Here is a 26,241-nt window from a genome sequence, read left to right as displayed (position 1 = left end):
GCTAAGCAAGGGGTAACCAGGGATCAATTGTAATTCTTGTGCTGTGACTGCTGTCTTTTTTTTTTTTTTTTAATCAGTGAGGCTGCATCTCGTGCCTCCATTGGGGAAGCTTGTAACAGTTGCTTATTATTATTATTTTTTGAGGAGAGTTTAACCAAATTTCATTAAAGCAAGAAAAGTACATGAGAAGATGTACATAGTAGGGGTAGAACCCCAAAGCTTATGGAGGAGGAATTCTATCACTATACAGTTCTTCCAGAAATACACCCCATTTGGCTATGCTATGTGATTTAGTTCCCTTGGAATCCAAGTTAATCTTGCATTTAGGCAGTTTGGGGAGTCCCTAGCCTCTGCCAAGTAATGGTTCAGTCTCCAAGGTCCCCCTCCTTTTCCTTTAACCATTTTATGGTATTTGCTGAGTCCCCTGCAATTATTAAGTTCTTAATTTGCAGATTTTTCACTATTCTGATTCCTGTAAGAGCTGCTATTACTTCAGCTTTTGTAGAGTCAGCCAAACCAATTGGACCACTAAAAGTCCAGCAAGTATTACCCCTTTCATCCCTCAAACAACCTCCAATGCCAGCTAAACCCGGGTTACCTGAAGTGCTTCCATCAAAGTTTAAAGGAAATAGTAGTCGATCAAGATTGAACAAACACTTAAAAGGAGAAGGAAAAAAAAAAAGAAAAGAAGAGGGAGAAAAGAGAGAGAGAGGGTGTGTGTTCGAGAGAGATTTTGATAAAAGAGAGTTGGGTTGATGTGTTTAAACAGCTGCCCCCCTCTTAAATTTATATACATAGTATCATACTTGTAAAAGAATTGAATTGCTTACATGGCAAGATAAGATAGGATAACAAGATAAGATAAAGCTGAAAAAAGACTAATCCTAATCTTATAAAAGACTAGTCCTAATTTTATCATAAAGAACTAATCCTAATCATAACTTATTGCTGACGTACGAACAGTGGGGACCACCTTAGTGGGGTCCACATTAGTGTTCTCTACACTCCCCCTCAAGTTGGGAATAGATGTTTGTCATTCCCAACTTGCATAGATCTACTTCTAACTTCTTCTTTGAAACCGCCTTGGTGAGAAGGTCTGCTAGCTGCATGTCGGAGGTGATGTATGGAAGACATACTTCTTGAGATGTAACCCTTTCTTTGATAAAATGTCGATCCACTTCAATATGCTTAGTCCTGTCGTGTTGTACCGGATTATGGGCTATATTGATGGCAGCTTGATTATCACAGTACAACATCAAGGGTTTCTTATAAACAATACCTAACTCCTCAAATAATGATCTCAACCATAGGATCTCAGCTACACCATTTGCCATGGACCTACATTCATCTTCAGCACTGGAATGAGAAACAACATTTTGTTTGTTACTCCTCCAAGAGACAAGGTTACTTTATACAAAAGCACAACATCCAGAGGTAGATCTTCGATCATCAACACACCTATCCCAATCAGTATCTGTGAAAATTTCTATCTTCATGTGATCATTATTCTTGAATAAAATGCCTTTGCCTGGGCACCTCTTCAAATATGCTAGTATCCTCTCAACTACAAGGAGGTGAGTAGTCTTAGGAGAGTGCATATATTGACTAACCACACTGATTGCATAACTGATGTCGGGTTGAGTGAGACAGAGATAGAGAAGTTTTCCAACTAACTGTTGGAACATAGCTTTATCTTCAAGGGGTTCTCCACCCTCTGCATTGATCTTGTGATTTTGTTCAATGGGTGTGACAGCAGGCTTAGCACCCAACTTTCCTGTATTTTCTAACAGGTCAAGAACATACTTTCTTTGAGAAACAAAAATCCCATTCTTGGATCTGGCTACCTCAATGCCCAAGAAGTATTGTAGTTCTCCCAGATCTTTTACCTCAAACTCTTGATGAAGGAGTTGCTTAAGGGACTCAATCTCAGTATTATCATTTCCTATTACTACAATATCATCGACATATACAGCAAGCAAGGTTAAGGAAGAATCCACTCTCTTAATAAACAAGGTGTGGTCTGACTGGGCCTGTACATATCCGAACCTTTCAAGGGCTTGTCTAAATCTATCAAACCAAGCTCTGGGGGACTATTTTAGTCCTTACAAGGCTTTATTCAACCGACAAACCTTCTTTCCTGTCTCTGTACCATAAAATCTAGGAGGCAACTGCATGTAAACCTCTTCTTGCAAGTCTCCGTTGAGGAAGACATTTTTAACATCCATATGATATAACGGCCAAGAGTAACTGGCTGCAAGAGATAATAAGACTCTGGTAGTGGTCATCTTTGCGACTGGTGCAAAAGTTTCCAAGTAGTCAATACCATATGTCTGAGTAAATCCTTTTGCAACTAACCGGGCCTTATACCTTTCAATAGAACCATCAATATTATGTTTCACAGTGAATACCCATCTACATCCAACCGGTTTCTTACCTTTAGGCTGATCAACTATCTCCCAAGTATTGTTTCTGATGAGGGCATCCATTTATGCTTTTATTGCATCTTTCCATTCTGGTACTTCCAATGCTTCCTGTATTGTTCTGGGAATGGGAACATTGGTAATGGATGCGAGAAAAGACTTATAGGAGGGACACAAATGATCGTAGGACAAGAACTGAGAAATGCTGTGAGCTGTAGATGTGGTGCAACGACGCTTGCCCTTACGAACTGCTATGGGAAGATCAAGATCATCTAATGAAGGTGAATGCTCCATGGTGGGATGTCTTTCATCTGTAGTATTTGTGGTACCTGGATCTAGCTCTGTAGAAGGAACTGGGGCTACTGTGGTACCAGGATCTGGATCTACAAAGGAGACTAGGATTGGCCTACACTATTGATGCCCGAAATCAACCTGTCTCCATCATCTGTGATAGACTCTCACATCCCTGCATTTCTGACAACCCTCCCCATTACACCCCTCTTCACTTAATGGGATAGGTAAAGGAACTTCTGACGAGGCAACCCCATCCTTACTACTCTCCCCCTGAGGAGAAACCCTTGGATAATAGGGTACATTTTCAAAGAAAGTGACATCCATTGCGACAAATCTTTTCCCAGAAGTAGGTTCATAGCAGCAATATCCCTTTTGAGTTTGTGTATAACCAAGGAAAATACATTTTGAGGCCTTAGGATAAAACTTAGAACGATGAGGGCCAAGAATCTGAACAAAGCATGTACAACCAAAGGTTTTAAGGGGAATGGTAAATAACTTTTTATCAGGATATAAGAGGGTAAATGGAGATTTTATGTCAAGAACCCGTGAAGGAATCCTATTGATGAGATACACTGCTGTAAGAATAGCATCCCCCAGAAACGTATAGGCACATTGGAGGTAAACATAATGTTTTTGGCTACCTCCAATATGTGTCTATTCTTTCTCGCAGCAACCCCATTTTACTGTGGTGTACGAGGACAGGTACTCTGATGGATAATCCCATGTTCAAGCAAATAGGAGGCTAATGGGTTTGCAAAATATTCTTTCGCATTATCAGATCTAAAAATTTTGATTTTGACCCTAAATTGGGTTAAAATCATTTGATGAAAGATCCGGGTTAATGTTGGAACCTCATCTCGAGAACGCATGAGATAAATCCACGAAAAACGAGTATAATCATCAACAAACAGTAGGAAATATCTGTACCCCCCCATGGCAGTGGTATGGTAAGGTCCCCAAACATCAGTATGCACAATTTCAAAGGGAATATTACTTTTATTATTACTTAATGAATATGTTGTCCTGCAGTGTTTTGCAAGTCCACAACTCTCACATTTCAAACTAGACATCTGGATAGATTCAAATAAACTAGGAAACAAACTCTTCAAAGCCCAAAAAGATAAATAACCCATCCTATTATGCCAAAGCATAGCTTGATCAACAGACTGAGAAACACAAGACCTCTTAGTCTCACTCTCTTTCCAATGAGGACTCCCTCCAAGTAGATAGACTCCATTTGCCTCATGACCAGTCCTAATCACATTCCTTGTCTCCAGATCTTGAAAAACACATCGATTCGGAAAAAAAAAGGTTACTGAACAATTCTGGTTTTTTGTAATGCTACTAACTGAAAGCAAGTTAGTACTAAGCTTAGGAACATGCAAAACCAAAGATAAGGAAATAGCATTAGACAACTTGATGTCTCCCTTGCCAAAAATAGGAACGAGGGAGCCATCAGCAATGGACACTTTGTCTCTTCCTGAAGATAAGTGATAGGTAGTAAATAGTGACGGCAAGCCAGTCATATGGTCAGATTCTCCAGAATCTATTATCCATGAATGTTCTGTATTACTTGTAACTGAGGCATGGTGAGCTGAGGTCCGATTACCTGAATGAGCAAAAGCTGAGGTAGGGGGTGCTGATGGTGTCTGAGGAGGTGGAGCTGAATTACCAACTTCATTTTCCATTTGAACTAGAGCAGCTCGAACAACAACTAGAGTATCTAGAGGATTGCCTCTTGTGCTAGATGATGTTGTACTATCAGTGTTAACAACCATATTTGCATTCCCCTTTTTGTTTCTGAGTTTTGCTGGAACTAGATGTGGATGTAACTTCCAACAGGTCTCTTTAGTATGTTTAGGTTTCTTGCAATGCTCACATACTAGGTCCTTCTTAGCTTCATTCTTCATGTCTTTTTCCTTGTCACTCCTAGATTTGTGCTTAACTGCTGCCAGAGTTGCTGTAGCATGACTTTTCTCCTAGTCTCTTCGCTGTGCACTAAGGAATAGGCTTGGGACAGAGTTACTCTGTCTCTTGTCAACAGTTGCTGCCTCACAATATCATATTCCGAATTTAGACTTGCTAGGAACTCAAACACTTCATTAGTTTCAATCTGCTTTCTGTAAATCTGTGCATCCTTTTGACTTTCCCATTCAATTGATTCAAGGTGGTCAATTTCATGCCACAGGGATTTCAAGATTGAAAAATAAATAGAAACTTGTTTCTCACCTTGCTTGAGATTTTTAACTTCACATTTTAGCTCATAAGCCCTAACAACATTAAGGGGCTGAGAGTAGGTTTCTTTCACAACATCCCATATTTCTTTAGCTGTTTTTGCCCATAAGTAATTTTGGCTGATGTGTGGCTGCATAGAATTGCACTGCCATGTCATCACTAAATAATTTTCTTGAATCCACTTAGCATAAGTGGGATCCTCCTTATGTTCCTTCACATCTCCCAACAAATAGTTCAGTTTTCCTCTTCCCCCAATGGCCATCATGGCTGATTGGGCCCACTCTAAGTAGTTTGAACCATTGAACTTTACAGTTGTAATTTGGCAGGTGTTTTCAGTCATGCCACCTGAACCAGTTCCAAAAACACCCTCCCCTTGGTGCTTGAACTCCATTCTTGGTTAGGGGTTCAGCAAAAAACACCTTTTATTTACTGTAACAATTAACCTACTGGGTCTGAAAAAAAAACTAACGACAGTAGGTCTAGAAGCAGAAATCAGATTCGGAGAAAGAAAAAATTTCCAATTCACTGTATCACTGTATCAATCAGCCTACTAAATCTTAAGAAGTAATAGCTGTTGGCCTGGGTACAGAATTCCAAAAACAAAGATCAGATAACAGAAGTCTGATAGCAGCTAAACTTAAAAACAAGTCTAATCTCTTATCCAGACACAGTAACAGTCCTGGATTTCAGGGTTTTCTCTTAAAACTCTAGAAGAGAAAAAGAAAAAAAAAATCTATATAGCCGTACCTCACAAATTAAGCTATCCTTGTTGCTGCCTTCAAGAAGGAATAAGACCTTACCCAGGAATTTTTGAGAAAAAAAACTGATCTTGATCCAAAAAATTCTTGCTGAAATTCTGATTGCCAACTTCAGTTTGCTCAAAACTGATCTTGATTCTGATCAACCCGAGAAACTTCTGAAACAGAACTGATCTCGGAGAAAAATCTTCTTGATCGCCAACTTCAATCTTGATGAGAGAACCAAAAATCTGATTGGCACCTCCAATCTTGACCAAAGACCTAACCTTGATCACTTAATTATTCTCTGATTCTTCCTGATTACAAGGAGCACTTTCCAATCCTTGGACAGTTGCTGAAGACTTCTTGTAATCTCCAAGAATCAGTCGAATGAAAAATCTCAGCCCTAAATAATTCTCATGTGGTTGGCTGAATTAATTCCACATGAGAAACCCTAGATCGAATGCTTTGATACCAAGTAATTGCTCAAGATTGAAGAGACACTTAAAAGGAGAAAAAAAATAAGAAAAGAAGAGGGAGAGAGAGAGAGAGAGAGATTTTGATAAAAGAGAGTTGGGTTGATGTGTTTAAACAGCTGCCCCCTCTTAAATTTATATACATAGTATCATACTTGTAAAAGGACTGAATTGCTTATATGGCAAGATAAGACAAGGTAACAAGATAAGAAAGATAAGATAAAGCTGAAAAAAGACTAATCCTAATCTTATAAAAGGCTAGTCCTAATCTTATCATAAAGAAATAATCCTAATCATAACTTATTGCTGACATACGAACAGTGGGAACTGCCTTAGTGGGGTCCACATTAGTGTTCTCTACAGAAATCACTTGGTAAGTTGGGAACAAGTTTGCAAGCCAAAAGAGGAAGGAGGATTGGGACTTGGGCATTTGAAAGAGATAAATACCTCTCTCTAGGGTAAATGACTTTGGAGATTTCCTAAAGAATCTAATACTCTCTGGGCTACTGTCATCTCCAGCAAATATGGGTCAAATGCAAATGGGTGGGATAGCAATCTCCATTTGAACAGAACAAAGTCAACAAACCCCCGGAAAGGTACTTTTCTGATTTAATTAAATTTTAAAGAATCTTTTACTTATGAAAAAAATGAGTAATCTTTAGACCTAGAAATATATTGAGAAACACCAAAAAAGCACGAGTGTGAGCTCCTGCGAATAACTTTTGCCACATAAATACCATATAAGAAAATGTTTAAACAGTAACTTTTGCCACATAAATACCATATTAGAAAATGAAAAAGTAAGAACATACAAGAGAAACACCAGTGTGAGCTCCTGAAAAGCAAAAGGAATCATGTGGCAGTGAAAAAAGAGATGTTGGTATATTCCCTGTCCCCATTGGGTGGTGACACCTTGACACCCTGTCACCTAAGGTGCTGCACCTTGTTTTTTTTTTTCAATAGGCCTTCTTCTTTGTTTATCTTCAAAAAAAATCCCTGTCCACATTGCTTTTCTTTTTTGTATTTTATAAGTTGCAACAACTTTTTTTTCCTTTTTTTTTTCTCCTCAAGAGAAGTATAAAAACAGAAGACCGGTATTGGGATAACATCAATATGGTTTGGTCCCACACTTTTCCAAGTAAGAGCTTTTGCCTTTCTACTGGAGGTCTAGATTTGGAACATAAAAATCAACATTTCTGAGATGCAACAACAAGGCATGCATCTTATGCAAGGCTAGTGGTGAGACTGTGAGAATACCAATAATTTGTTCATCTCTTGTTCAATTGGCACTAAGATTTTTGATCACTTAATCATTCAGCACCTTAGTGACATCCCCTTCAAGAAATTCTATATATGTTATTTTAAAGGTAAAGTATAACTTTGTAATTTGTATTAATGATTCAAAAAGTATAGAAGCATGTGTACATTGGAGAGCTTACATGAAATATATACTTGTAACCGTGCAAAAAAGGTTATCATAAGACAAATAAAGTTATAAGGCATATCCCTGAAGTGTGGTGAATGCTTAACCATGAATAAATGTATCCTAATACTTTCCTTTTGAGATTATCAGTGCTGCAGCTGCTATTTCCAAAATTGCAAGAATTTCTTTCTTTCCAGATTAGCCATATTATAGCAAGAGGAAACAGTTTCCAGACAATGTGACCTTTCTTGCTTAGACCTCCAATGTGCTTTCCTGACGGCAGGGCCTTGAGGGATTCAGGAAAGCGAAGTGAAACCCACAGCTCTGTAGTGCCATTCTCCAGATTTCAGAAGTCACACAGCAGTGTATAAAAATGATTGTGAGTTTCAGATGCTTCTTGGCATAGTGCACAAGTAGTATTAGTTACTTCCATGACCCTTGAAATCATTTTGTCAATTGTGAGGCATTTCTGTTGTACAGCTGCCTAAGCCAAGAAGGAAATTTTTGATGGGGCTTAGGACTGCTAAATCAAAGTGCTTTTGAAGAAATTTGTAACATCAGATGTCAACCTGTTGAAGAAAGACTTGATCGAAAATTGTCCTGAAACGTTCTAGGCCCAAACATTTTTGTCCTCCTGGTTTGGTTTTGGTCCAATAGCTGGAATTTTCTGCATGAGCTCCATGAAAGGTTCCATTTCCCAGTCATTGAAGGCTCTTCTTAGAACTGAAGTCCACACTATGTTACTGCCATGAATCTCATAGCAATCCCTGACTGAGGCTTCCTTGTCCGATGCTATCAAGAAGAGTGATGGGAAGATGAGTTTCAATGGCCTGACATCACATGACAGGTCAGACCAGAAGCTGATTCTTGCACCATTTCCAATCTGATATGTGATTCTTTGAGGAAACTGATTATAATGTTTTAGTACTCCTTTCCAGACAGCGCAGCTATATGAATCAGAAGGACCTGAACCCCAACCTCTATTACTAGCATCATACTTGTCTACTATAATTTGTTTCCAGAGTGCATCCTTGTCCATGTTAAATTGCTAATGCCATCTACCCATGAATGCTGTGTTCACTGCAGTAATCTTTCTTATCCTCAGCCTGCCCGCTTTCTTGGGGTGCACACTTTCACCATTTAACCAGATGCACTTTTGATTCCTGTTTCCACCTTGACCAAAGAAAGTCCCTCATCTTTTTCTCAAGAGCTTTTGCTACACCTACGGGAATGCTGAACATACATAGGTAATAGGTGGGTAGCACAGATAAGTTACTTTTGATGAGGGTGACTTTACCTCCTTTGGAAAGGTATTTGTCTTTCCTAGTTGATAGTCTTCTATCAAAGTGTTGATTCCAGATGGACTTGCTTTTGCATTTGTCTCCAAGAAGGAGCCCAATATATTTGGAAGGCAATTTCCCTAGTTTGCAACAATGAACTTTGGCAAGCTGTTCCTTTCCTTCCAAAGGCTCCAACATCATTACTTCATTCATATGCATATTTTTTTATAGTCTTCACTCTTATGCATATTGATGTGAATTCATGAGACAGCCTCAGACCACAAAAGGGTATATTTCAAGTAAGTTGTGTTGGGCAAGCATTGCAGAAAAAAAAGTGTCATTAGCAAATTGAAGAATAGAAATAGCTTGGCAGTCATTTGTGACCTGAGATCCAATGATGAAACCTTCCATCTGCTGCTTTTAGAGTTGTTTACACAATGCTTCCATTACACAGATAAATAAAAAGGGGGAGAGTGGGTCTCCCTACTGAATCCTCCTAGAGCTTGAGAAGTGGCCATACAGCAGCACCATTAAACAGAGTAGAGAATGAGGCTGTTCAAGTGCAAAGCTTGATCCAGTTTCTCCACTGGGACCCGAAGTTCATTCTTTTAGGAACATGATCTAGGAATTTCTGATTCATGTGATTAAAGGCCTTTTCCATGTCCACCTTGAGCAATATACCATTTCCTGATTGTTTCTTTGAGTCTTCGAGTTTGTTAGCAATGAGTACCCCATCAATAATGGAATCTGCCTTTGAAACCTTGCACCTTAGAATGGTAGAGCCATTAAGGGCAATTCTGCAAATTCTATAAAATGGTTAGGAGAAAAGGAAGGTGGTCTGTAGAGATTGACATACTACTTGACTAAGGCTAGAGACTATGGCTTTGATGAATGTAGTTATTAGCTGGATCCATAGGGAGTTAAACTCATTGGCTGATGGATCAAGGTTATATTATCGAAATAGGTTGTAAGTAGTTGTTATAATTGGTAAATATAGATGACAAATATGGTTGGAAGTCAGACCTGATTGTCCTGTTAAATAATTGGTTTTGTTCTAGATATCAGATTTTGTCCTGATTACTAATTGGAACAGGACTGGTACACCCCGTCCTGAACCAGACCCAGCCCATTGACAGCTCTAGATCAAATACATCAAGGGCACCACACTAACAAAACTGACCCTTCCTTTGGGCTGATTGGACATTAGATGAGAGAGGCAAGATCCTTGGCATCCAGAATGTGCATCTTGTTCAAATGGTTCTAGATTGTGCCATTAGCTTATGAGGGTATTTGGGTTTGTTAGGACCGACCCAGAAGCAGGCCCAATAATGGAGAGCCAGCCCTAGGCCCAAGACACTTTGGACCTAGGTCAGCACACCCCACGACTCAGGCAAGTAGCACCTTCTCTGAGATTTGTTTACACGCGCCGTCCACGTCCAAAGATCTGAGCAGAGTTTGTTGGGTTGTTACAAGCCACTATCGGCAGTTATAAATATCTGTAGCAATCAATTGAGTGGCAGGAATGAAATAGTTCTAAGTTTCTCTCGTCTCTCCTCTTCTCTTCTCTTCTCTTCTCTTCTCTTCTCTTCTCTTCTCTTCTCTTCTCTTCTCTTCTCTTCTCTTCTCTTCTCTTCCTCTCTCTCTCTCTCTCTCTCTCTCGTCCATTTCAGGAGGGTGAGCTCCCTCGAACCAGCTCTTCTTCTGTAACACGACCAACAACTCTATCAGTTGGTATCAGAGCCTAGCTTCCTTGCCAACGACCAGAACGGAGGCGGCTGAGGAGAGGATTGACCGGATCAAAGGGGAAGTGCGATAGACCACCAACGAATTGAGAGACATCAAAGAAACACTCTCAGCATTGGTTGGTTAGTTCGAACGTCTGTCAGCGGCACCCGGAGCTTCAGAGGTCGAGGGATCCAGTAGTAGTAGCGGAAGTCGACAAGGTGGAATCTTCCTTGTCAAGGCCGCCAAGATCGACTTCCCACTGTATTCAGGTGATGACCCCCGTTCCTTGGATATACTGGGCTGAGAGGTATTTTGAATTTCATGAGATCCCTGCTGAGCAAAGAGTTCCCATTACCGCCATTCACATGGATGGCGAAGCAATTATGTGGTACCAGTGGTACCGGAAGACCCATCCCCAAACCACCTGGTTGGGTCTCACTGAGGCTGTATGAGTGAGGTTTGGACCCTCTGGCTAAGAGAACTTCAATGAGTCCCTCTCTAGAGTAAGGCAAACGGGAACGGTAAGAGAATACCAAAACAAGTTTTGAGCGGTTGGCCACGAGAGTTCATGGTTGGCCGGAGGTTGCTCTGGTGGGTTGTTTCATAGGGGGATTGAGGGATGATATCAGAATTGAAGTAAATACCATGCAACCAGCTACGTTGGTTGCGGCTGTTGGTTTAGCCAAATTACAAGAAGAAAGGTTGGATCGGCTCAAGAAACTGGGAAGGTTTACAGGACCTCCAGCGGGCCCATTACTGAGCGCAATCTGGGCCCCTTACTTCCAACCTCTACCAATGCGGTGACCACCACTGCGAAGCCCATTTTGCCTACCTAGAAAACTGGCTCACTGACCTTACCCTACCGGAAGCTATTGTGGACAGAAATGCAGGCCCGAAGAGAAAAAGGGCTATGCTATAATTGCAACGAAAAATTTGATGCAGGGTACAAATGTAAGGCCCAACAAGTCTACCTTCTGCGAGTTGATGAAGAAGATGACCTTGACCCACCCCTCGAAGACACTGAGGTTCAACAGATGGAGGTGGTTCCCAAAGTTGAATACCATGTTATTTCCTTACAGGCTTTATCCGAATATCAGGCCCCCTGAACAATGCAGGTTCACGACCAGATCTCAGGAAGGAAGGTGTCCATCTTGATTAACAGTGGGTGTTCCTTAAATTTTATAACCTCCAGGTTAGCCCGGCAACTAGGAGTGATGATTGAGGCAGTCCCGATGTTTGTAGTCAATGTGGCCAACGGCTAGTGAATTACCTGTGACGGGAAATGCAAGTCAGTCGAACTTAAGGTTCAAGGGTATACTTTCAGGGTAGACTTGCACCCCTTAGAACTTTCCGGAGCGGACGTGGTCCTAGGAATACAATGGTTACAGCTTTTGGGCCTTGTGGTTTGTATCTGGGCCAAGCTGACCATGCAATTTTCACAAGAGGGGCGCACCTATACCTTGAAAGGGGTTAAGAGTCAGCCCATAACAGCAGAAGATTTGGGTGCTATATTCAAACAAAGCCAGTACGATGCCACCCCACTACTAATGAGTATGGGCTCAATGCCACTTGGGCCCACGGCTGTTTCGTCTGAAACTGAGAACCTCAACCCAAAACAAACACAACAGCTTCAACTGTTACTCCAAACCTATGCTGACATCTTCTAGGAGCCCACTACCCCTTCTCGCCCCACGAGCCCATGATCATAAGATTCCCATACAACCGGGAGCCCCACCCGCCAACGTCAGACCCTACCGTTACCCCCATTACCAACGGGCAGAGGTGGAAACGATGGTTAAAGAGTTATTGGACAAGTGTTTTGTCTGGCCCAGTAGCAGCCCATTTTCATCCCCTGTCATTTTGGTAAAAAAGGATGGAAGTTGGAGATTTTGTGTTGATTACAGAGCTTTGAACAATATCGTTATCAAGGATCGGTATACAATCCCTCATATTGAAGAGCTATTTGACAAACTGGGCAAGGCCAAATATTTCTCCAAGTTACCACCAGATCCGAGTGCACCCGGATGACATACATAAGACGGCATTCCGGACATTGGATGGGCATTTCGAATTCCTAGTGATGCCCTTTGGTTTGACTAATGCACCATCAACATTTCAAAGACTCATGAATGAGATTTTTAAGCCTTATCTACGGGTATTTGTGCTTGTATTCTTTGATGATATGCTTGTTTACAGCCCAAACTGGGCCGCTCACTTGGACCATCTGCAGTGTACGTTAATCTTACTACGTCGCCATCAGCTCTTTGCGAAACCTTCTAAGTGCTCCTTCGGGCAGACCCAGATAACTATTTAGGGCACATCATCTCCGATGGCCGGGTGCATACAGACCCAGAGAAGATTGCTTGCATGGTCGCTTGGGCTAGGCCCAACTCTCCATGGGTCCTTAGGGGGTTCCTTGGGCTTATTGGGTACTATTGCCGCTTCATTAAAGATTATGGACTCCTGGCGGCACCACTTACCATCCTATTGAAGAAGCATGCATTTGAGTGGAATCAGAAAGCTGATAAAGCCTTCTAGTTACTTAAGAAGTCTGTGACCACACCTCTTACGTTGGCTCTTCCCGATTTCACATTAGAATTTGTGGTTGAAGCGGATGCCTCAGGTAAAGGGCTAGACGCAGTCTTAATGCAGCAGGGCCGACCATTGGCCTTCTACAGCAAGGCCCTCTCTCCCCAGGCCCAAGCTAAGTCCACATATGAGAAAGAACTCATGGCAATCGCACTATCAGTGCAGAAGTGGAGGGCATACCTCCTGGGCCAAACATTCATTGTGTGCACAGACCGCCGCAGCATCAAGCATCTGCTGGAGCAAAGAATTCTGGGCCCTGACCAGCAAAGGTGGGCCTACAAGCTATTGGGCTACGGCTTTAGCATTGAGTACAAGCTGAGATCTTCTAATGTTGTCGCCGACGCACTCTCACGGGTGGAAGACCTTCACATCACTGCGGTGTCACGACCAACTTATACCCTGATGGACCAGTTAAGGCAGGAAGCCCACGATGACACTCAGCTAGCCCAAATTCGGGCCCAAGTTCTTAAGGAACCAGCTCTCACCGATAGGTACACTGTGAAGGGTGATGCTCTCCTTTACAGAGGGAGAATGGTGATTTTTGACAGATCTAACTATCACCAGGAGTTACTACGACTCTTTCACGACTCAGCACAAGGGGGACATTCAGGGGCTCTTCGTACCTATAAACGTTCGGCCGCGCACTATTATTGGAAAGGCATGAAGCGCATGGTGCAGGAGTATGTAGCGAGATGTGCTACTTGCCAACAGCAAAAGTATAAGACACAGGCACCGTCGGGACTGTTGCAGCCCCTACCCATACTAGAAAGAATTTGGGAAGAAGTCACTATGGACTTCATAACCGGGCTCCCCACTTCTCAAGGGAAGTCAGTAGTGCTGGTGGTTGTGGATAGGCTGATTAAGTACACACACTTCATTGCCCTCTCCAGACCTTATTCAGCGTCCACTGTGGCTCAAGCTTACATTCGGGAGGTGGCTAGACTCCACAGAACTCCCCTCTCTATCTTGACAGACCGGGATCCCATCTTCATGATTTTTTTTTGGCAAGCTTACTTCACCGCTCAAGGGGTTCACCTGCTCCACTCAGCCAGTAATCATCCACAGACGGACGGGCAGTCGGAGGTAGTCAACCGATGTTTGGAGACCTATTTGCGGTGTTTTGTGGGAGATAAGCCCAAACAGTGGGCTCAATGGTTACCGTGGGCTGAGTTCTGGTATAACACTACATTCCAGGTATCAGCAGGAACCACCCCTTTCAAAATGCTCTATGGGTGTGCCCCTCCATCTATCCTACAGTATGAAAAGGGAACCACATCAGTTGCTGAAGTTGAAAGCCAGCTCTTAGCAAGGGACCAGATACTTAAGACCCTCAAGTTCCATCTTCAGCAGGCCCAACAGCGTATGAAGATAGCTTATGATAGGAAGCACCGAGAATTGGAGTTTTCAGTTGGGGATTGAGTATACTTGAAACTCCAACCATATAGGCAGGCGTCCCTAGCAAGAAGGTCGACCCAAAAATTATCTCCTCGGTACTTTGGGCCATTTCAGGTGGTTGAACGCATTGGGGCTGTTGCCTACTGACTGAACCTCCCTGCTGAGTGCCAGTTGCACCCCATATTTCATGTTAGCCTCCTGAAGCCTTGCCCATCTTCCTCCGATGTTACCAGTCCCACACTTCTGCCGTTCACGGAGGCCGGAGAAATAGTGTTTCAACCACAGCATGTTAAGGACATCCGTTGGGTGAAGAAAGGCAGCAAGGTTCACAAACAAATCTTGGTCGTTTGGAAGGGGCTGCCACAGGAGGATGCTACTTGGGAGGATTTTGACCAGTTACAGAAGCAGTTCCCCACCACCAACCTTGAGGACAAGGTCGTTCTTGATGGGGAAGGGGATGTTAGGACCGGCCCAGAAGCAGGCCCAGTTATGGAGAGCCAGGCCCAGGCCCAGGACACTTCGGACCCAGGTCAGCACACCCCACGACTCAGGCGAGCAGCACCTCCTCTGAGATTTGTTTACACGCGCCGTCCACGTCCAGAGATCTGAACAGAGTTTGCTGGGTTGTTACAGGTCGCGATTGGGTTGTTACAAGCCACTATCGGCAGTTATAAATATCTGTAGCAATCAATTTAGTGGCAGGAATGAAATAGTTCTAAGTTTCTCTCGTCTCGTCTCTCCTCTTCTCTTCTCTTCCTCTCTCTCCCTCTCTCTCTCTCTCTCTCTCTCGTCCATTTCAGGAGGGTGAGTCCCCTCGAACCAGCTCTTCTTCTGTAAAACAACCAGCAACTCTATCAGGGTTCTTCTGTGCTGCTATAGCCTATAGCTTTGTATGCGTTGAGCTTTTTATTAATTCCTGTTTGGTTTCTTGGTGGTTTATGATTGTCCTCTTTTGTCTGCTCTCACCCCACAAGAGAGGAGGGGGGGAGGGAGGAAAAGAGAAGAAGAAAAAGAAACTAGTTTTGGGGATTAATATTCTTCATTAAAGATTTCTCCATAATTTGATGAAAAGCTACATGAAGGTAATGAACCTTTGTGGGAGTTTCTTCTTTTTGATTGGTGACCTTTGCATGATTTTGATCTTGATGATATTAATTGAGCCTTGAATGCTTCACTGTCTCATTGTTTATCATGATTTTCTTCTTTGTCATTGTAGGATTTTGAAGTTCGTGAGTATGCTATTTCAGTAGCTGGGAGATTATCTGAAAAGAATCCGGCTTATGTTCTTCCTGCACTCCGTCGCCATCTCATACAATTGCTGACATATCTGGAGCAAAGGTAATGTTAGTTGTTTCTATTACCAGTCATGTCTTTCTTGATTTAGAATTTACACTGTTATATTCCCATGTTGACTTTTCTTGCTATGCCAGCAGTACAGATAGCAAATGCAGAGAAGAAAGTGCTAAATTATTGGGATGCTTAATTCGCAATTGTGAACGACTAATACTTCCATATATTGCTCCTATACACAAGGTTTAGTGGTGTATTCCTTACTTCTTATACTAATCTAATTTGTCATCTGTCTAACATGGAGATTGAATTCTCAGGCCCTTGTTGCAAAACTCTGTGAAGGCACTGGGGGGAGTGCTAATAATGGTGTTATCAATGGAGTTCTTGTAACTGTTGGGGAGCTTGCTAGAGTGGTATGTGAACTTCCATTTTTCTTGGATTTTTGCACTTTGTATTGTGATAGCTTGCACCTTTTACTCCTTTGGAAGTGCTTGCAAGTATTTTACATGGTGAGGACATGAGATTGCTTTTTGATCTGATGAATAAGCCATGAGTGTTGATTGATATTTAAGCCTCACACTTTCTTGAAAAGGGAAAATGTTTCAAAATATCAAAAAAAGTAGTGTTGGGTTAGTATTAAGTATATATCCACACATACAGATGAAGAACGTCAAAGAGTTTAAAAGTCTAAAATATGCCCCAAATGATAAACTGATGTGCTAAACAAAATGCAGTTTCTCCAAATCAAGTAAAGATAAATTTGATGGCTGTATTCATGGTTTCAAGCCATGGAAGCTGCATCCTCCAAAGAAGAAATCTTAATGATTGGGAAATTGGTCCACTAATAGATCTTCTCAGTCATATTCATGGTTTCAAGCCCAACCCACAGTCAGATGATGAAAGAATATGATCTTGGGGGACCTCTGGTAAGTTTTCTTCTCAGTCCTACAACAAGCTTGTGGTTGGTGAGGATGGAGACTTCCCTTGGGCTGTAATCTGGAAATCCTATGCACCTACAAAAATTGCCTTCCTGGTTTGGACTGCAGCACTTGATAAGTGCCTAACTACAGTTGGCTGCTCAGAAGGGGGATGCAGCTTCCTAGCATCTCTTGCCCTTTCTGCAATGAGGTCCCTGAATCCTCTAATTGCATTTTCATCCACTGCAGTTATTCTCAGCAGCTTTGGGAAATGGCTTTATCTTGCTTTGGTGTTTGTTTTTGCCTGCCTGTAAGCCCTTCAGCTTCTTCAGGGGTGGACCCTTGAGGGTTTGAATGTAAGGGGCAAGCTGCTTTGGAGGATTTTTCCAGCTGCTATCCTATGGGTTTTATGGAAGGAAAGGAACAGGCTTTCATTGTACATGGGCTGATGTATTTGGCTTTCTTTTTGCAATACAATACTTTACCTTTAAAAAAAAAATCTGATAGCTGTAGCATTGGAAACTAAGGCAACTCAAGTATTGGTGAGTCTATGAGGAATGATCAAGGTGATCTTGTACCAGTGTGTGTATTCAGGTCCAATTGGAGTAGGGATGGTTGCAAGGACCAAGCTTCTATCTTTGCTCCATGGTTTAAGAATTGGTAGGTCCGTAGATTATTATCATCTAGTGGTGGAGGGAGATTCACCAACAGCAATTGGGTGGATGGGCAATGAATCCCTGAGTTTGTAGCACCACATTCATTAGGGGAACCAGATTTTTATCATATAGCTTGTATGCCACTTTTAGTTGTGTTTTGAAATAAGCAAATTTCCTTGTTAATTCCCTTCCGAGAGAGAGTCAGACTTGGTATTAGGGATCTTTTTTTTTGATAAATCTTTGTATTGGGGGTCATACCTCCTGGAGTTGTTTATATGCATCTCCCTTTTGGGATGAGCTTGTGCTTGGGTGAGAATAGCAGAGGAGTTAGTTCCTCTGTTCTCATCTCTGGGGGAGGGCCTATGGCCCTCACCATATTTGTATATCTATTATGTTATTATTGGGATCTTATAAGTTACTGATATAAAAAATGTACTAAGAAAACTGGATTATAGGCCTATTGATCAGTGTTTTGAAAATTGCAATCATGTCGTAAATCGTATAGTTGAATAAAAAAATCTTGAATCAAATGTATGTATACCATATGTGTACCTAAAACAATAGAATTTACCACTTTGCAATGGAAACCTAAGATGATAAAATCAAGTTTGACTTGAAAGTCAAATAATCCATTTGCAATGGCTCTTTAACCTACATATGATGGAAAGCAAACTCAATGTTTGTCTTAAATAACATAAATAAATCATTTTCTGGTAAGGGCTTTAAAACAAGCCTCCATTGACAAAACTAATTATTAATGAAAAATGACAAAGTAGATGGAAAGACTGTCCCAGTAGTAAGGTATCATGATGAAAATTTTGTCCTTAGTTTCTTGGGTCCGATTGGACAAGGAAATTCTCTGAGGGCTGAAATTCTTGCTTTAATTTAAGGATTTGATCTGCTGATTTTGAATTATATAAAGGAGTTGGATGTGGAAAACTGGAGAGTGACTGCCAAATAATAATTTGTTGTATAATATGCAAGAGGAGACCCCTTGGAAGCTCAAGCCTCTGATCAGATGGTCTTGTTCTCTAGGCAGCAACTTGAATGGCTCATTCAACCAAGAAATCAAAAGAAAAAAAAGCTCATTAAACTGGATGCCTAGAAGTGCAAAATTCTTTAGCAGATGCTTTAGTGAGGGTAAGGATTTCTAAAAATCAGTTGGAGTGGGGGTGTCCAAGGCCTGCTGGCTTTCTGTAATTGGTGTGCAATTTTGGATGTAAAGGGTGGTACACTGTAAAGCTGCATTCTGCTTTTTGTATCTCCAAACATCCTTATATTATTTTATTGCTCATAAAAATGATAATCTACTGTTGTCTGGATTTTATTTCAGTATCTTAATCTGTTTAATCACTTGATGATGGTTATTTCTTAATTCATTTGTTCTGGATTTGGTTTAGGGTGGTTTTGCAATGAGGCAGTATCTTTCTGAGCTTATGCCATTAATTGTTGAAGCTTTGCTGGATGGTGCTGCTGCTACTAAACGTGAAGTTGCTGTTGCAACTCTTGGTCAAGTTGTACAGAGCACAGGGTATTTGACATAATTTATATGTAGTTTCTGTTTTGTAGAAAAAGTTAATGGTCTTTTATTTGTATTACTATTTGTTTAAAGTTTTATTTGAACTGTAATTAATTTCACCGTATGTAAATACATGTTGACTGGTCACACTTAGCACAGGTTTTAATTTTCCTGCATGTATGATGGAACTGTAGGTCTGTAAGCATTATATGGCTAGCCTTTTGTCACTTGAAGCCTTTCTGTTCTCTGCTTACCTTACTACTGCCAAGGTTTTAAAAGGCTTAAAGCGGAGGTGAGGCATAAGCCTCAAAGTGTGTGTGTATATATAATATTATTTGTTATTTTTATAGCCAATTTACATATTTCCTTTTTGTTATATATATATTCTTTTTAACACGAATCTTATGTTTGTTTTTGAAATTATGTTATATATTCTTTTTGTTTTTAGTTTGTTTCATGGTTATAAATTTTACCTATATAAAATAATCCATCTGCTTTCACAACACCTTGGAAGGCTATTTATGGCATTCTCCCAAAGTTCCTCAGATTTGTAAGGTATGATGCTTGTTCTGGAAACTCCATTCTTTTTTGGGAAGATATTTGGGTGAACACTCAACCCCTAAAAGACCGCTTTCTTTCTCTCTATTCCATCTCCTTCTTTAAAAAGAAACCAATTTCATGGTTTCTTTCCCCCCCGGTTCGCCCTTTGGATTTAAATTGGAATTTTAGGTTTCGAAGAGGGTTAAGGGATGAAGAACTTCTTTGTGTTTCAGAGCTCTTGTTGCTTCTAGACTCAGTGTGCCTGGACCCCCCTAATCTGGACAAAAGGGTTTGGTCTCTAATCTCGGTTGGCTCCTTCACTTGTGTTTCTTTCTTTAAAGCCCTCTGCTCCAATCCCTCCTCTCAGCTGTTTCCTGTAAAAGAGGTCTGGTCAAGGCCAATTCCTCCTAAAATAGCAGTGTTCTGTTGGGTAGCCTACTTGGGTAAGATCAATACGGTGGAAAACTTGCAAAAGAAGAAACCTTACTTGTGTTTGTCCTCAAATTGGTGCTTCTTGTGTAAAGTGAAGGGTGAGGACTGTAACCATTACTGGTATCGTGCTCTTTTGCTGCCAATATTTGGAACTGGGTTGTTGCACTTTTTGGGTGCTGGTGGAACTTGCTCTCCAAAGTAAAGCTACTGTTCATTCCGGCTGCCTTTGGGAGATTGACAAAAAGAGGGAAGCTAATGTGGAAATGTATCAGAGCCGCTACCTCGTGGACTTTATGGGAGGAGAGAAATGCTACAATGTTTCAAGAAAAGGAAAGAAGTCTTGCTGAAATTAAGGAATGCATAATGATAAGGACAGTCTCATGGCTAAAATCTTCACACTTGTTGGTAGATTACTCATTTGATGACTTAAGGAGAAACTGGGCAGCAGTGGCTTCTACGGTCTCCACAAAGAACAAATCACAAGCTGAATGGGAATCCCCACCGGATGGAGTGGTAAAACTGAATTTTGATGGTAGCTGCCAAGGTAACCCAGGGCCATCTGGAATAGGAGGGATTCTAAGAGACAAAGATAGCAACATGTTGTCTTTATTTTCAGGACCAGTGGGTGTTGGTGATTCTGTAAGGGCAAAGATACTAGCAGCTGTACATGGTATACAGATGGCCAGTCAACTTGGAGTGAATAATTTGATAGTAGATTCCAAGGTAGTAGTGGGCTGGTTGACAAGTCCAGAGACAGCTTGTTGGGGCTACAGGGATCTGTTAAAGAAAGTTAAATGGCTGACAAGGAATATGTGAGTCATGTTTCAGTGGGTCAGCAGATCAGCAAATGCAATGGCTGATTCTTTGGCCAAGCAAGGGGTGTCAAGGGGAGATCTGTTTTGGGCCACTTTGTAACTTTGTTTCAGGCTTGTGTTTGTTTAGTGTTTATGACTCAGTCCTAGGGGGAGGTAACACCTCGTGCCTCTTCCTAGGCTGAATGTACTACTATTTTTTGAATTAATAAAACTACTCTCATTTATCAAAAAAAAAATCCATCTGCTTAATTTGCACATTTTCTAGTATATTCAGATATACTTTATTTCATTCATAGTCCATTTATGTATTTACTTTTTATCAGATTTTATTCTTTTTAATATGATATTTTTAAAATTTATTTTATATCTATAACCTTTTTCTACATAAACAAAATAATATCTTTACTCAAATTTTCATGTTTTCTTGTATTTTTTTTCAATATAACCTAATTTATAAATGATGAAGACTGTCTTGTATAGAGGATAAAGAATTGTACCCAGAAAAGGAGGGGGGGGGGGTGTCTGGAGATGCCATTCTAACATGTCCATTTAGTAAGGGAAAAGTGAAGAGATATTTTACTATGAGTAACTATTGAATGCTTTTTTATTTATTGCCAAGCAAATAATCAAGATTTTAATTTTGGGGAGTCTTATATATATGTATATATTATTTTATTTGTGATTTGGTTACCTCTGGAGTTATACTGCCATGTTGTGTTGAAGCTAGATGGAGAATGATCTAAGGTTGTTAAGTCAGCACAGTGGAAGAGGTTGGTGAAGATTGAAGGGAAAACCTTCTTGTTTGAGAATCTCAGAGTTAGTGGGAAGTTGTCTTTGAAGGGCTATGGTTTTGCTTGTAGGAGACGAGACAATTGCTTGGTTCAAGATTTTTGTGATGAGGCTATATATTTTTTTGATCGATAACAACATTTCATTACTTAATCACAAAAGTAATTACAAAGAGGAAGATAAACTTTCTTATCTTCCAATTGGAGCTTAACACACCCAAGAACAAAATGGAAAAACTTACACCTGTGCCCAAAACATTGACTCCCTCTCAACTCCTTGCTTAGCTAACCCATCCGCAAAAGAGTTAGCTGATCTTTTCACCCAGCTTATCTTAACTTCCATCTCTTGAACCAGCCACCTAAACTTCCTCCTCTTGTTACTGTACATCCATAATCTGCTGTTTTCTTTATTCAGCCACCCTACCACCACCTTTGAATCCCCTTCAATGATGAGTTTTCTTATATTCATTTCCTTGGCTCTTTGAACTCCTTCCATAACTGCAAAGATTTCAGCCCTGAGAGAGTCACCCACTCCAATTGGGCCGGAGAACATGGCTGAGACAAGCCCATTCTCATCCCTAAACACATCTCCAATCCTCGATTGTCCAGGATTCTCTTGACTACTCCCATCAAAGTTTAGTTTTAAGAAGCCAGCCGGTGGGGGAGTCCATGACACACACAAGATTGCTTTGGTCTGGGTGCAGTTAGCAATCTCACCCCACTTCCTCAACAAATCAACCATTGTGAAATTTGTAAATAGCTCTGAAGATTGCAGCCACTGTACTACCCTTATATGTATCAATTCTCTCAGTTCTTCATTGCTTTTTTCTACTTCAGAAAAGATTCTAGAATTCCTTTCCTCCCATAGGGCCCAACAAACTGCAGCCCTCAAACATCTCCACATGGTCCTTCCCCTTTTCCTTCGACACCTGAAGAAAGAAGGGGAAAAAAGGCTTTGCAAATTTGATGGAGGATTCCAACTACACCCAAAAAGGGATAGTGCCCATCCCCTCAAATGGAATTAGCAAACTGGCAAGTCACCAATAGGTGAAAACCAGTCTCCCCCTCCGCTTTACAAAGAACACACCAATAAGGGGATAAACATGTCTTGGGTCTTTTCTTTTGGAGCAGATCACCAGTGTTGATTATTTCCAGAAAAGCTTCTCAACAAAAACTATCAATTCTAGGGGGAATTGGTCTGCACCAAACCTCCTTAACCGGGAAGGGAGGGCCAACAGGATTAGGGGGCTGATTTAAGACTTTGAAAAAAGAGGCACAAGAAAATGAGCCAGTGGGGGTGGGGGTCCAAATTCTAGAATCCAACTTAGTAGGGTCCAAGAAAACAATATCAAGGATACCTAGGAGGTTTGAGATACAGTCTAAGTTTGTATCTCTCACAACCCTTCTCAAACCCAAATTCCAGCCAAACTGAGAAGAGGAAGGTGAAGGAGTAATAAAGGAAGAAATTGGTTCATATTTTAAGTCGGAGAGGGCATATACAGAAGGAAACAAATCCTTAAGAGGGGCATTCCCCACCCAAGTTTGTTCCCAGAATTGCATAGGGAAAGGGATTTGCAAAGGTCAAAATAGGTAGAAGCAAGAAGATTCATTGCAGAAAGAAAGAAGAATGGAAAAGGGAATTTCATTGTTTTGTGCAAATATTTCAGAATAGGAAGAAAGCAACTAATCTATTTTCCTTAAGGGAATGGTAGTTTTTTGGGGTGGGGATTGATTTCTAAAGTATTACAGAGCTTTATTGAGTACATGGAAAAAGTCTGTAAAGGACCTAATGCAACTGATGTTCTAAATGATGAAATCATGAAAGTTGGTCAAAGGATGAAGGTTTGAGAGAATTTCACTTGTGGTGAGGATGCTGGTAAATGTCGGTTGGAAGCTCACGGTGGGAAGAGAGGTTGGGAGAGAATGCTTGTTGCTACGGTGAAAGAAGACATAAAGGATTGGAAGAAGATGGTAGGTAAAGTATTCAATGGCTTAAATCTGAAGGGGACTACAATTTTCACGCCTTTTGAGAAGTGAAAAACTTTCATTGTTTTGGTAGATGAGGTGTTCAAGTTAGGAGCAACAAATCTTATTTTAGATTGCGGTAATATTTTGCTATCAAAATGGTCGACATTGCCCAACGCAAGGAAGTATGTGGAAGATAATGTTATTGCTTGTTTTATAGGGTTCCCATTCAATCTATGGAAACAAAAAGTATTCACCTCTATTGTGTCGATCTGTGGAGGGCATTTGAATGGAGCTTTCACTTTGGCCTTCATTCAACAACTAATCTTTTTAATGGAATGAAGCCAGAGGAGATACCTGGGAAAGTAGAAGCGGTAGTTGATAAGTTTTATCCCTTCGTTTGGTTGGCGACCTCCATTGAAGTGTCTCTTTGGTTGGACACTCACAGAGAGGAAGACTAGAAGGTTGAAGTAGATTGGTTGTGTGACGGAAAGAGATTGGAGTATTTTAATTTCTTTTAGATTTACCAAACGAGGTGCTAAGACAAGGTGTAGTAAAAGTTAGAAGTCAGAGAGATGAGGATGCTTGCTTAGGAAGGGAAGAAGGGTTAGTGTGTAATCGGTCATTTGCTCCAATTGCTACCAATGGCAGAAGAGTTCTATCAAATGTGCAAGAGTTTGAAGGCCTTGAAGGGTAGACTTAAGGTTTGGGAGGAGACTTGTGGTGGAACCGAGCTGATGGTGTTGAACTAGGGGTTAGTGAGCCAACAAGTGAATTTTTAAGTGTTAATGTGAGGGGGAAAGAAAGTGGGTCTATTTCAAGATTTAGTAGGCCTTATTTGAATGGGCCTTCTCTTGAGAGGTTAAATGAGGAGTCATGGGGACTTACTAGATCATGTGAGGGGAGAGTTAAGAAGGGTGATGATAGACCAAAGATTCGATTTATCATCATCTACCTCTAAACAGTTTAAATGTCCTAGTATGTCTTAGAAGAAGATGTTGATCGATCTTGTCAATCTATTGTTGGAGCAAACAAAAAAGGCAGCTAGCAAAGGCTTTGAGGGGGAGGAAGGGCATGATTTTTAAAATGCATTGTTTAAGAAAAAAATGTAAGACTAGGTGAAGGTAAATGGAAATATGCGAATGGGTGATTACTAGGTTTTCAACTGATGAGCGTAGGAGTTCCTTGAGAACCGGCATGATGTCTATTAAGTCGAGGGACAGATAGTATTCAGAGGTGAAATTGTGCAAAAACCTAGGTGAGTTGTCTTCAGAAGTTGTGATCTTTTAAAGAGAATTCTATTATAGAGGAAGAAGTTTGGTACAGTTCGAAGTTAGGGGTGGGGTTGCGCTAAAAGAGATTGCAATAATGTTTGTTAGAAGGAGCCAATGGTGACTTTAGGTATGGAGACTGAACCTTCAACTTTGAAGAGTGGAGGTAGTGAGATGATTGTGGAAAAATAAGGGCCTAAGTTTCCTACAACACTTGAAAATTCAAAAGGGGAAATGGGCTTAATGGATCAATCTTTTTTTACCTTGGTGTTAATTGGAAAGTTTGGAGTGCATTTAGGGAGGAAAAGAGATGTAAGTTTGCTTGATGGGAACAGTAAGGGTGTTGTGTCCTTGGTTAATTCGTAAAAACCTAAAAGTTCAAAGAATGGACATCTAGTTTATGCTACCGAGGTTTTCATCTTTTGAAGTAAGGTGTTAGGATTACTGCCCAACTCGGGTGCTCCTTTGAGGGTAGCAAACCTCCTATAGAAAAGATAAGAAGAAGAAGATAGAGAAAATGATTTCTTCGTTCATGCCCTCATAGGGGACCTCACTACTATTTATCTTTATTACATAATCAAAACTAACTACTGATTTGCATGTGCGGAGCCTCAACCGCTTGAGATGACTTAGTGAGGAAATTTTCTGTTGTATACTCAAGCATGATGTCACAACCCGACCCGTTCCCGTTCCCGTTGGCTGTCATGTGGCACTCACTTGGCCTTCCAAGCAAGTCAGCCAAACTGCATGCCCAAGATCCTTCTTGCTAGGTTGCTTAAGTGCTAAAAGGACACAAACCAAGACACACAAGAGCACAACAAGTAATGTAAGAAGAGTAGATTGTATTGCACTATGGAAGAAAGCTTACAACTCAAAGAATGCTCTCACAACTTGGATGGTTTGCAAATGCGGGAGGGAACCCCTATTTATAAACTAACCCCCTCAAAGAATCCTCTAGAACTATGTACACTTGGCATCATCTAGAAGCACTTCTAGAACATTGTACCTTCTACACTCTTCTAGGGGATGCCTATTCTATAAGGTACAAGAACACTCTAGAGCAAGTCTAGATTACTCCAGACCAGTTTAGGGCATTCCACAAGGTTTCGGAAGGTTCCACCAGCATCCAGTCCTTTCTAGACACATGGAGAATACTCTAGAACACCCTAGAACGCTCTGGAGCAGCCTCGAAGCCTCAGGAAGCATCTAGAAAACCTCTAGCCAAGTGCCCAATTATGTCACCCCGTGACAATAAGCTGGCATAGCATGAACAGGAGAGCTTGGGTGCTGGACTATATTTATCTTCTCTTTATCTGATACCAGGACCCCATCTGTTTGGGCCTGGGCTTTTGTGTCTGCAGTTGGGGTCCTAATAGAAGGTCTCTTTAGGGATGGTCCTTGCAGTAAGTTCAAGAGGATTTATAAGAGGAGGGGGATGAAGTCCAGAGTTAAAAGGCAGAGCTCAGTTGGAAAC

At 41.1% G+C, this 26,241-nt stretch overlaps 1 protein-coding gene across 5 annotated transcripts in view; it reads left to right on the top strand.

Moving 5' to 3' along the window:
- The window catches only part of TOR (target of rapamycin), a 134,816-nt gene that overhangs the window by 19,684 nt on the left and 88,891 nt on the right, over positions 1 to 26,241 (top strand). For 3 of the 5 annotated variants that reach the window (XM_088888344.1, XM_010247311.3, XM_088888345.1), the window contains exons 13-16: positions 15,791 to 15,912; positions 16,008 to 16,107; positions 16,182 to 16,277; positions 18,838 to 18,968. In XM_088888344.1, coding sequence (XP_088744470.1) covers positions 15,791 to 15,912; positions 16,008 to 16,107; positions 16,182 to 16,277; positions 18,838 to 18,968 — 449 coding nt within the window. Of the gene's footprint in view, positions 1 to 15,790; positions 15,913 to 16,004; positions 16,108 to 16,181; positions 16,278 to 18,837; positions 18,969 to 26,241 lie in introns of all 5 variants that reach the window. The other 2 variants (XM_019196265.2, XM_010247310.3) reach the window with 1 other exon arrangement.

The sequence above is a fragment of the Nelumbo nucifera genome, chromosome 5, assembly GCF_055504915.1.
Source record: "Nelumbo nucifera cultivar China Antique chromosome 5, China Antique-T2T, whole genome shotgun sequence".
In the NCBI taxonomy this organism is placed as follows: Eukaryota; Viridiplantae; Streptophyta; class Magnoliopsida; order Proteales; family Nelumbonaceae; genus Nelumbo; species Nelumbo nucifera.
The sequence above is the reverse complement of the archived record's forward strand: the minus strand, read 5'-3'. Positions and strand labels throughout refer to the sequence as shown.